At 38.5% G+C, this 12,371-nt stretch overlaps 1 protein-coding gene across 17 annotated transcripts in view; it reads left to right on the top strand.

Moving 5' to 3' along the window:
- Positions 1-12,371, top strand: part of DOCK9 (dedicator of cytokinesis 9) — a 331,662-nt gene that overhangs the window by 84,417 nt on the left and 234,874 nt on the right. For 16 of the 17 annotated variants that reach the window (XM_048854041.2, XM_048854093.2, XM_048853994.2 and 13 more), the window contains exon 2: positions 10,423-10,539. The exons of the other annotated variant lie outside the window; for it this stretch is intronic. In XM_048854041.2, coding sequence (XP_048709998.1) covers positions 10,423-10,539 — 117 coding nt within the window. The remainder of the gene's footprint in view (positions 1-10,422; positions 10,540-12,371) is intronic. 17 annotated transcript variants of the gene reach the window in all.

Raw genomic sequence — 12,371 nt, 5'->3', positions numbered from 1 at the left:
ATCATATCATGTCATACCTTTTGGCTTTTATGCTTAAAAACTAAAGGCATGATACAGCCCATGGGAAAGTATTGGTATGTTTTGGGTATTAATAGTAAATATTGATAGTATCCAAAATCCCCAATCAGGATTGAAAACCCACAGTGCTGGGTGCTGTACAAACACAGGAAAAATTCCCTGCCCTCATAGGCTTACAAATTTAAAAACACAAACAGAAGAAAGGTGTAGGGGATGTGGATAATACATACAATCAGTACAGTGAATATGGTGGAGAATTTGCATATCGTTAGTTACATGTAGACAATTCAAGTGACTCTTGATTTTGTTTTACATGTTTTGCTTCTTTTAATTATGATCGCTTATTTCCCTAAAAATCTGACCAAAAAACATAGCTCAGATCAAGATACCCAATGTAATGACTGTTCTTTAACATAAAAAAAGAATCAGACTGTGGTATTTCTGGGAGATTGTACGCAGTGCTGTAGCTGTGACAGTCTCAGGATATTAGAGAGAGAGAAAGTGGGTGAGGAAATGTATTTTATTGGGCCAACTTCTGTTAGTGAGAGAGACAAGCTCTCACCTTGTCTTTCTGAGAGATTGTAATTCATAGAGGCTGTCTCTCTGCCTTCTGTCTCAAAATGCACCTGAGGGATGTAGTAATATCCTTACAATACCTTCTCTTTTAGTATTGATCTGTTAAAGGGATATTGCCCAAGTCCAATCCCCCTGCTTTTAACAGCCTTTACACTGACAAGAGAATTTGGGATTTAACAGGATATTGTTTTTGTATTTGAAGGGAAGAAGATAAGACGTATTGGAAGCAGAAGTTTATCCACATTCAGATACGTGTGACAGTAGTGCAGGATATCTTAAATCTATTTTATCAAAATGTTTGAGATCTGAGAGGTCACCATTCCCTTGTTAACTGAGCACTGGCAATCTACTAAACATCCATTTGTATTTAATAAAAGCATAATGTTTTGTAATCTGACTGTTCATTCAGAACTGAGTCTAAAAATTCAAACGCTGCTTTAGTGCTTTCAGTGTGGACTAGCTCTTAGATAAACAGTATACCTAGGGATTCTGGTTTTTAGTTTAAATTGAAATAAATTGACAAAATAACTCTAACTGGTATTTTTTTTCAAAAGTATAATGAAATACTCTTGTATTGCTTCCTGTCCATTCTGTTGATGGTTTACATCTGGATTGCATAAAGCAGTAGTATAGTAAGCACTTCTTTTAGGTATGGTTATGGGAGAATACAGGATGTGATCAATAAATCAAATTATTTTAAAAAGATTTACATTTAAAACTTGTTTGGGGTATTGCTAAGGGAAACCTATTTTTGCTCAAATATACGCAGTATCAAATCAAATCTACAGAAGTTAATGTACAGGAAGTGACAAGGCGTTAAATTAGCCAAAACTAAAAAAAGTGAATAGCAATAGTAATCAAAATCGTACTTAAGTGTAACCAATTTCTTTTACAACAACATATGCAACTTTTCTTCAGGATTCTTTCTAAAGTTAACTTTTTTTTTTTAAACAGAAAACTTATTTCAGGAGCTGTGCACACTCTCCAGGCTTTTATCTTGACAGTGGTACCTTTTGGTCTTACAGCTTCCGTTTTTGGGAGGGAGTGGAGGGTTTGCAACTTGTTGCAGGTTAAATTGAAAACTTTGTTACATTTCTATTTAATTCATTACAAACTAGGAATACAATAATTTCTCAATTTGGAAATTTTATATCTGATTCTGATAATTTAGCCTATTTATATGTGTACATATTTAAAGAGGAAAATTTTTCTGAATAATTCTAATAACCAGCCTTCAGTGATAGTTATTTTTAAGTATGGCTGCCTCTTACCTTCCTAACTCCTTCTCCCAATCTCAGATCAACTTTCACACTGAAAATACAGTAGTAAAAGTGAATAAGTGGGTATCGAAAAACTTAGATACCTAACAAGCCACATAAGTATTTCACAATAAATAAACTTTCTTACCACTCTTGAATGCTATTCAGTGGCTCTCTTCTCCTCTAAAAATAAATGAAGCTAATTAAAATTGGTTTACCATAAAATGGTGGACCGTGGCTCACCACCTTTCATCTGAACGTTTTTCCTTTTATGGAGGCACATTCTCCCCATAAGAGGAACCAAGGGGTAAGGAAGGTGGCATCTCTGAATCTAGCAAATAGCTTTTAAAAGAGGGATGAATGACAGTTCAGTAAAAGTCAGATAAAGAAAAACACTGTAGTTTTATGATTTATGTGCATTACTGACAAATGTGAAGACAAGAGGTGGTTTTCCTGGTTCCATTATGTCAGTGCCAAAACTCCCGTTGACTTCAGTTGGGTCAGGATTTCACCCAAGATCTCTGCCCTGAAGAGCTTAAATTGGTCGAAGATTCTCAAGTGCAAGCCATGCAGGAAAACTCTTCTTGCTTTTAAGATTTTTATAATTGTATATTTTTATTTTATTTTATTTTTATTTTTGTTTTGCCTATAGGCTGGTTCAAGGGCACTGTCCATCTTAGCATATTGTAACCTCAGACGCCTAAGGAGACTAGAATGTTTTGTTAGCCCCAAACATATTACATACTAAATTAAAGTCTCATTTCCTTCTCCTTTTTTGTTAATGCAGACAACAACAACAAAAAGTAAATTCCAGAACAACTGCAGTAGAGAAATGGCTCTTTGTAGTGTCTGCACAGAACACCTCACGTCATCAGTTAGTCCTCTAGTCTCAGAGAAGAGATTGGGGTGGGTGATGTAAATCTTTTGTATCTTCAGGAAATCTGAATTACAGGGCAAGAGATTCCCTCATCTATAAAGATACAATCAATACAAGATTTTCATTTTTGTAGTGCAAGTAGCTCCAGGGATATCCTGAACTAAAAAGTATAATAGTGAAGAACACTGTAATAATTGTGAACAATGCTAATGTTCACAAAGAAGGAGACCCTATAGCTGCCTGAGAGTGCAAAATGTCTTAAGAGCTAGAAGTTTTTCCTTCATATTTCATGCTGGAGGCACAAGACCAAAAAGGGAGAAACATGAGCAATTCTTCTGGGCAGAAGTACATGGTTAGTAATTATCTCAACTAAGTAAATACCACACCCTATCTGTAGTCCATAACAGAAAGGCACAGCAAGCAAAAGATTTCATCACATAGCTTATTAGAGACATTTTTTTGGTCTAACATTTTTTACCTTAAATATACTAAAACTTTTTTTCATATTTTGATTGGGGGACTAGTGTTTATAGGCCTTCTGCAAAAAGTGAAGGAGAAGATTAAATGTAGGGCAGACAGGGTCAAGAAGGGGGCGATGGAAAGAAAAGCAGGCCTCATTGAAGAAAATAGGTGTGTGGGAAACTACCCTTTTTCTGTGCTTATAAAACACAGTGCTACCCATACTGTGTGTTAGCATAATAGCTAAATTATCTCCCATAAAACAGTGCATATGCAAACAGATTCAAAGATTCTGGATATAGTTTCCCTCTTTTGGTTTTTAATGTAACCTTTTTAAATTGTGTTGCTTTGGAAAGCATTGAACACTGTTTTTAGAAAACAGTCACTTTCATATTTTCTATTTTACTGTGGGTGTAGGTTAGTTTATTTGAAGTCTGAACATTCAAACTTGGTTTAAATTGTCAGTGATAGTGTAGCTCAAGAAGGTGAAGTATGACCGTTTCAACCACAAATCATGATTTTGTGGCTTTCTTAGTTTGATGCATTTGTTTTAATTAACGTTTTGGTATCTCATCTTGTTTTTTTGGTACAAGGTTCTAAACCTCCCCTGCTCGTGCAAAGTATTTAAAAGACTTAGACTATGTCTATATTTGGATCTGGGGCTGTGATTCCCAGCTTGAGTAGGCATACTTGCAGTAGTTGTCACTGAGCTAGCATTCTAAAAACAGTAGTGTAGTCACAGCAGCATGGGCAAGCAGCAAGAATGTACTCCCAGGCTCTAGGCAGGTTTGTGTTTAGTATGGCTAGCTCAGTGTGAACTAGCGCAAGTGTTTCTGAGTGTAGATATACCCTTACAGTAGAAGTTATTATGGAAGCCTGTAAGTTAGCACACATCACCTTGGTTGTTTGGTCCATCAGCCCTCACAGAGAGAGCGCCATTCACAACACATCATTCGTGTTGTTCTAGCCAGTCCTTCAGCCACCCTCTGACCAGGCTGTCAGTGGCACTGGACACCCGATCGGCATAGCGCACCATCGCCCAGAACCCCTGAGCCATCCGCCAGCCTCAGCCTCCCAAGTAGCTGGGATTATAGGCGTGCACCACTGTGCCCAAATAGCATACATGCTTTAACCAAAAAAAAAGTTTGTCTTCATTAATGTCAATACATATTCAAAATATGTATATTTCTGAGAATGGTAAAAACTTTGTGAAGTAAATATGTGCAATAAATATTTCATGGTTTTCTTTCAATCCTGGTGCCCACTTTTCCTTGGAGAAGGAAATAATCCTTCTATTTCTCTTTCTTCAAGCGTACCCAGAGTGGGATGGAAGTGAGGCTGAAAGTTTTCCTTCTAGAGATGTCTATGCAAGCCACCTCAGACATTGGTTCAGTGTCTCCCAGTCACTGTCCCAGAGAGCTGGGATTCTTCTCTGAACTCCTGGCCCACATCCACTCAGAGGTCCCAGTTTTCTGCTACTGTGTGGGCATTGATATCTGAAGGGCTGAAAAGAGCACCACTCCAAAGATGTGCCCAGGTGCAAGTCACCTTTTTCTGCATCTGGCAAGACACTGAAGGGTCATCAGCTATATGACTCATCTTGGGCTAATACCTGTAAGGCTCATAAGCCTGAAGGCCAATTCTGGTATCCCGGTACTGACATCTAAGGCAGCACATATGGTATCCTCTAAATCAGCCCTTGGTACAGATCTCTCTGTATCAGCCCTGGCACCAAGTGCCTTGGTACCTGGAACTACAGAGCTCAGTGTTCTGTTATTGTAGTGTTGGTACTTTCCACTTCTGTATGGACTACCTCCATCATACCCACTGCTTTGGCACTTGGTTTCTTGTCACTAAAACCTTTTATATGGTGCCCAAGTGACTTATTGGAGGGCTCAGCCCTGAGTCACCTCTACTACAAAAATGAAGAGAGATGACGCGCTGACCCAAAAGAGCTATTGAAAGATGCATCATAAGAGGAAGCTGTTTAGATTTTAAACTAGTGTCTTCATCCCGTTTGCTAGCCTCTTCCTCCTGAATTCAAACTCCCCACTCCCTCCTGGGCCATGGGACGCTATTCTTTCCAATCTGTAAAATCTTCGACATGCTGTTTGTTTCCAACCTGGCAGCCTAGTTTGCTAGCTAGGGCTCTTCTGAAAAAAGGAAATGACTTTTGATTCTAATGGTTCTGATCAACACACTAAATGGTTGGTATTTCAGACTACCAAGCAGAAGAAAAAACTTTTTCACTAGGAGGGTGGTGAAACACTGGAATGCGTTACCTAGGGAGGTGGTGGAATCTCCTTCCTTAGAAGTTTTTAAGGTCAGGCTTGACAAAGCCCTGGCTGGGATGATTTAGTTGGGGATCGGTCCTGCTTTGAGCAGGGGGTTGGACTAGATGACCTGCTGAGGTCCCTTCCAATCCTGATATCCTATGATTGCCAAACCACCAGCATTGGAGTCACTGGTACGCAAGGTTATTTACTCTGTATTTACCTCCTTTATACAAAGGGTACATGTGATAGGACTGCACCTCCGTTAGAGGATGTATATTTCTGCTCTGTCCAGCAAGAGGAGAAAACTCTCTCTCACTTGTGATCCGTCCTTTTTCTGGTTAGCTCACTAGGAATCATGGAGGGGTTTTAAGGGAAGAGTCTGAGGCATAGTAGAAAGAGGTTTGAGCTTCAATGGGACCACCCTACCTGGTACTGCCCATGTGCCCTCTACCGCATTACTCCTACCCCATACCAGCCACAGCCTTATTGATCCCCTGGGGTGTACTCCAGGAAACCTGCTTAATTGACTGTCACAAGGGCTAGATCACCCTTCCCAAAGAGACAAATCAAGCCACCTCCATTGAGCCAGTTGGTTCAGCCACATCTACTTGAGAGGCAGGAGGAAAAAAATGAAGAGGAACATCAGCTGCCAGGGAAACAGCATCCAGTCCCAATTGCAATGTTCTCATCCTTTCCTAACAAGGCTGTGTATTTAGAATAAAAAAATAGCAATAAATTGTTTTTTCCTCTAACATTTTTATGTGGAAGTATTAATGAAATAATTGGAACATGAAGGGGAAAAGCTGACTAATATAGTCAAGCCGCTTAGTTATGACAGTTAATTTTATTACCTCTAAGTAATCTGTAAGAGATGAATGTATAGTCCATTCTCGAATATCTCTAGTGGAAGTAATTGTACTGTTCTGTTAACTTCTCCCATTGCTAAAATATTCTTGTTATAGGGGACCTGGTTATGACCCCTATATTTAGTTTCCCCAACACTTTCCATTATAAAAGAGTCTTGCGTCCTTTTCTTTGGGACGTTCTTGCACCTTTATTGTTTTGCAGCAAGTTTTGATATAAGCAGGAGAAATCCAGTGGCTAGAGAAGTGATTTGTTTTTCTTCATACCTTGAAATTTCATTCAGTTTTTGCTGATAGCAAAATTTTTTAAAATGGTTTGTTCCATTCTCTTGCTTGTGCAAGGAAGAAGCCAAAACTGGGCACCTCATCTAATCTAGCGCTTACCCCCACCCCATGGGGGCACAATACAGGGCAGGAAAGCTCCCCCAGTTTTGGGTAGGAAGTAGGAGAGTGAGCCAAGTGGATGCAGCATCAGGATCCAGCAGTCTGTCCCCATTTATACTGTATAAGAACATAACGGTCATACTAGGTCAGACCAGTGGTCCACCTAGCCCAGTATCCTGACTTCCAACTGTCGCCAATGTGAGCTGCTTCAGAGGGAGTGAACCAAACAGGTAATTATCAAGTAATCCATCACCTGATGCCTATTCCCATCTTCTGGCAAACAGAGGCTGGGAACACTTAAGAGCATAGTTCTGCATTCTGGAATAACAGCTCTCTTGCTGCTAACTAGCATAGTTAGTCTTGTAGCTCAGTGGTAGCAATCAAATGTGTTGTGGTGGTGAAGATCAGACAGGTTTGAACCCTGAACCATGCATGATGGGGTATGTATGTTGTTTTTACTTGTTTTCCTTAACAACAAATAAAACACACCTAGGAAATTGCATTACATTTAACAAACATTATTTTAGTTGCAAAGTCAAATACTGAAAGTTTAGAAATGTGAAACTTAAGGTTGGTCATGCAACCTTAATTCTGTCTCTCTTGTGCATTTGCAAATGAAACTGTCTTCAGTTACGCACTCATAGTCCCCTTACTTCCCTGGTGACCCCTGTCTTATTTAGTGTCTGCACAAGGTGTCAAAATTAGATTCCACAGGTCACTGTAAATTTCCTATTTCCTAACTTTAAATATTTGACTTTAAATAACATCTATATATATGTCGCTTTATCGTATGTTAAAATGTTTACCGTAATTTTTAAACTAAACTCTCCCTTGTACATTGCATGTGCATTTCTTTATTATTGTTCTGGTCTTGTTGAACTAAGCATACTGTGCTGTACAAATAGAAAGGAAAAGTTAATTCTCATTTGTTATATCATTGTTCCAACATATTTGTAAACAATTGCTTTTTCTTTTTCTGTTGACTAAGCATACCCAATTCATGTAATCTCTCCTGACGAGTCTTATTTTCCAAATTTATCATTTTGTTGCCTTTTGAACTCCCTCCAATATTCTAATATTTACTTACTGGGAATGTTACCATGTGGTAGATATTAGACTATCTGAAGTAACTTCTGAGTAATTTATAATCTAAGCATGTGAACGCTAGTAACCTTTCCTGGATATAGCCTTCCAAGTACAGAGATTTATTATCAAAATTTGACTAATCTGCTTCATTCTTGAAAGAAAAAACAACGTACTACCTTTACGCACCTTGATGATCAGCAATAATCACTTCATAGGTTTAGTATTGTAAATAGTAGGATATAGGATTTTAAATGGTTATTAGATGAAGAAAAAAAATTAGAGAAATAGGCGATTCCCATTTTATGCAGCTAATTTTTCAGCAAGGGCCAGATTCTGCCATCTGTACTGATGTTGAATAGAAATTTACTTCCAGATTAGTTCTATTGACTTAAGTTGGTCTAATCAAGGAGTAAATTACTGAGCACATGTAGTAAGTATTAGCAAATTAAAGTGCTGTCCACAGAAAAAACTTTTGTAATTGTCACTGTCTCCATTATTTGTATGTTATATTACTGTGGTATTTCAGTTTAACTGATGCAAGGAAATCTTAAATCTCAATCCAAATTTAACATTGTTCTGCAGAATTTGAGGTTACATTCAACATTTTCTAGGTTATCTGATTGCACACAAGACTTTTCAAAATGTAAACAACAGTGTGCTTCACATTTCAGCATGACAAACTGGAATAACTTAGCATCAACAGAGATGCTAATTTACAGATTTCATATTAATCCTAGAATATCAGGGTTGGAAGGGACCTCAGGAGGTCATCTAATCCGGCCCCCTGCTCAAAGCAGGACCAGTCCCCAATTTTTGCCCCAGATCCCTAAATGGCGCTCTCAAGGATTGAACTCACAATCCTGGGTTTGGCAGGCCAGTGCTTAAGCCATTGAGCTATTCCTCCCCCCGAGTAATTAATCAAGTATTAATTATCATGTGTTTTAATACTACTCAGACTTTTCCAAGTAGGAATCAGATGTGGAAGTGCTCTGACTGGAGCCTAATCTTCATGATTATTCTAAAACCCTACATTTGACCCAAAGCACCAAGTTAAACTTATTAAAAATTAGGGTGTCTACACTGGGAAATTGACTGGAATTGCTATAGCTAGCTATATTGGTGTAACTTCCTTGTGTGAATGCTCCATTCTGGAATAAAAATTAGTTTATTCCAGTATAGTGTCTAATTGGGGTGGGGATATGTGTTACGTGAACATATCTAGAGCAGAGTAAATATTTTGCTATAGCTGTGCTGTTCAATCTCTCCATGTGGACAAGCCTTTAATTATAAACACTTAATGGTCACATTGAATACTAACTTTCTTTAAAAACCAAACCAAATCCTCAAGATAGATTCTCTGTAACAGGCGTACTATAATATTACTAGGCAGAGTGGCTGTAGCTGTAATCAAACCTGTGGATTTGGCAAAAACTGCGTGTGTCCCCTTGAAGTTGCATGTGATTCTAAGGCAATGTCTTCACTGCAGAGTTAACCTGGGTGATTGGTGCCTGGGTTAACCTAGTCTGGGTTGCACATCCCTGCTGCAAACCCCTATTTGTGCCAGATGTGTGGCTGTGTCCATACTGGTGCTGTACTTACCCATGTGAGATGCTAGGACTTCTGGAGGGATATCCCAGGTCTCTTTGCAATGTCCTGAACTGGGTTACTCTATGAATTTTATGCAATGTATTGTTGGAGAACTTTGTTGTTGTTTCTGGGACTTATGTGGAAGTGTTCTTAGTTAGCAAACTCATTAAGTAATCCACCCAAGGTTTGGCTGATTGTCTGATTTCAGATAAATGTGTTCAAATTTTAGGTCTTAGCTTACCTCATCCAGAGGCACACCAGAACCCTGGTGTCTGCATCTGGCTAGCTAACATTGCACTGAGAGGATGACTTCTCGGATTGCATCACTGTTCAAGTACTCTGAAATTTCAGTAGAAATGTAGCAGGTCACATGCAGTGTAGGGTTTAAATGCCAAACTGCTGTATATAAACTGGAAGAAGTCTTCCAGTGCAGAAGAGGGGAGTAGGTAGAGTGAAAGAAAATATGGTCCGGCGAAATTGTGGGATGGCATTGAAGGAGTATCAGCACCCATGTTGATTAGCCTGCATCTGCATTGCAAAGCAGGTGGTTTACCAGCCCAGGTTAAAGCACAACCCGGTTTCAAGTCTATACTAACCAGGGGTGCCACCTAGAACAGGTTTAAAGCACCACTAAACCCAGGTCAGAGGTTTTTGTGTGTGATTGGTAGCCAGGTTAAGGGCAACATCTGGGTAAGAGTCCAGGCTAACTCTTCAGTGAAAACATACCCTAAATGAGTATTGCCACAATGTGTATTGCCATAGTCTTCACTCTGTCCTCCCTTTTCCAGACACTTTTTGTGTCTTACCTCTTACACAAATCAGCTTATTTATGTATAATTGTTAGTCATTATAGTTCAACTGTATTGTGTAGTGTGATTTTTTTTTAAATTCCTATTTTTGAATGCTGCAAATTTGTGATATCTGAAGTCAGTTGTGTCAAGTAGCTTTTTATACAGCAATTTTATACAGATAAATGAGTACAGAATTGTAATTTTTTCACAGTGTATTTAAGAGTATCTTTTCTATTCATTTTCTAGGCAAAACCAAAGCTAATTGAGCCAATAGACTACGAAAATGTCATTGTTCAGAAGAAAACACAAATTTTAAATGATGCGTTACGTGAGATGCTACTTTTCCCCTATGATGACTTTCAGGTAATTATTTAACTTCAATTTCACTAAATTTTGTTAGTAACGTTACAGACATGACACTGTAGTAGATGAATGGAAAACCATTAAGTACAGTATTACATTTCTAAAACTAAGGATCTTTCTATCAGCTGGATATTCATGCGTCTTTTTTTTTCGGTCTTTATTTTGCCTGATTTTTCTAGTGCAGACTGATGAAGTACTGACACAACTCCACCATTCTTTCAGATACAGGAGGTTCCACTCCCTCAACACAGCCAGCTTGCTTTCCACTTGAGAGGCAGCTGGTCAGACAGTGGCAGCCCTTATTGCTTTTTAAAACTTCCTAGATACCTTTAGTTTTTTTATGTACCTGCTAGATTAGGTGCTGTCTATTGGACCCAAAATATCATGACTAGTTTAAAAAACATAACTTAAATAAAATTTGTGATTGTTATTTGCTGTCTGGTTTTTTACTCCTTAGGTACAGTTGGGTCACATTTTCAAGCTTTTCTCCATAACAATGAAAGATACAAATTTTCTTTTTTAATGAAAGTTGAGATTCTCATCTAATCACAAGGCTCCAGAGGCTCAGGCTTTTAAGAAAAAACACCAAATGTTGTGGCTTTTGTGATGTAGTCAGGAAAATTGGCAACACTGTATACAATACATGGAGATTCTCTTTTGCAAAAGGAGTAAGTTACCATTGAGCAGAGAGAGGCACTACAGAGACCTATATATGAATGTTTTATCTCTATAATTTTTTTTCTTTAGATGTCATAAGTTTTGTGTAGAGAGCATAGTAGCCAATAAATGTTTTTTAAAAGTAAAACCATATACATAACTAGAGAAAAAGAGTACAATCATAGGACTGGAAGGGACCTCAAGAGGTCATCAAGTCCAGTCCCCTGCACTCATGGCAGGACTAAATATTATCTAGACCATTCCCGATAGGTGTTTGTCTAACCTGGTCTTAAAAACCTCCAATGACAGAGATTCCACAGCCTCCCTGGTAAGTTCTAGTGCTTAACCAACCTGGCAGGAAATTTTTCCTAATGTCCAACCTAAACTGCCCTTGCTGCAATTTAAGTCCATTGTTTCTTGTCCTTTCCTCAGAGGTTAAAGAGAAATTTTTTTCTCCCTCCTCCTTGTAACAACCTTTTATGTACTTAAAATCTGTTTTTGTCCCCTCTGGCTTCTCTTTTCCAGACTAAACAAACCCCATTTTTTCAGTCTTCCCTCATAGGTCAAGTTTTCTAGCCCTTTAATCATTTTTATCGCTCTTCTCTGGACTTTTTCCAATTTGTCCACACCTTTCCTGAAATGTGACACACAGAATTGGACACAATACTCTAGGTGAGGCCTAATCAGCGTGAAGTAGAGCAGAAGAATTACTTCTTGTGTCTTGCTTACAACACTCCTGCTCATACATCCCAGAATGATGTTTGCTTTTTTTGCAACAGTTACACTCTTGATGGAGATTTACCTGGTGATCCACTATGACATCCAGATCCCTTTCTGCAGTATTCCTTCCTAGGCCGTCATTTTCCATTTTGTATGTGCGCAACTGATTGTTCCTTCCTAAGTAGTGTACTTTGCATTTGTCCTTACTGAATTTCATCCTATTTTCTTCAGACCATTTCTCCAGTTTGTCCAGATCATTTTGAATTTGAATCCTATCTTCCAAAGCACTTGCAACCCCTCCCAGCTTGATATTGTCCACAAACTTTGTGTACTCTCTATGCCATTATTTAAATCTGATGAAGATATTGAACCCAACTGGACCCAGAACTGATCCCTGTGGGACCCTACTTGATATGCTCTTCCAGCTTAACAGTGAACCACTGATAACTATTCTC

This window comes from Caretta caretta, chromosome 1, assembly GCF_965140235.1.
Source record: "Caretta caretta isolate rCarCar2 chromosome 1, rCarCar1.hap1, whole genome shotgun sequence".
Classification (NCBI taxonomy): domain Eukaryota; kingdom Metazoa; phylum Chordata; order Testudines; family Cheloniidae; genus Caretta; species Caretta caretta.
Note: the sequence above shows the minus strand (reverse complement) of the source record. Positions and strands in the feature narration are given on the sequence as shown.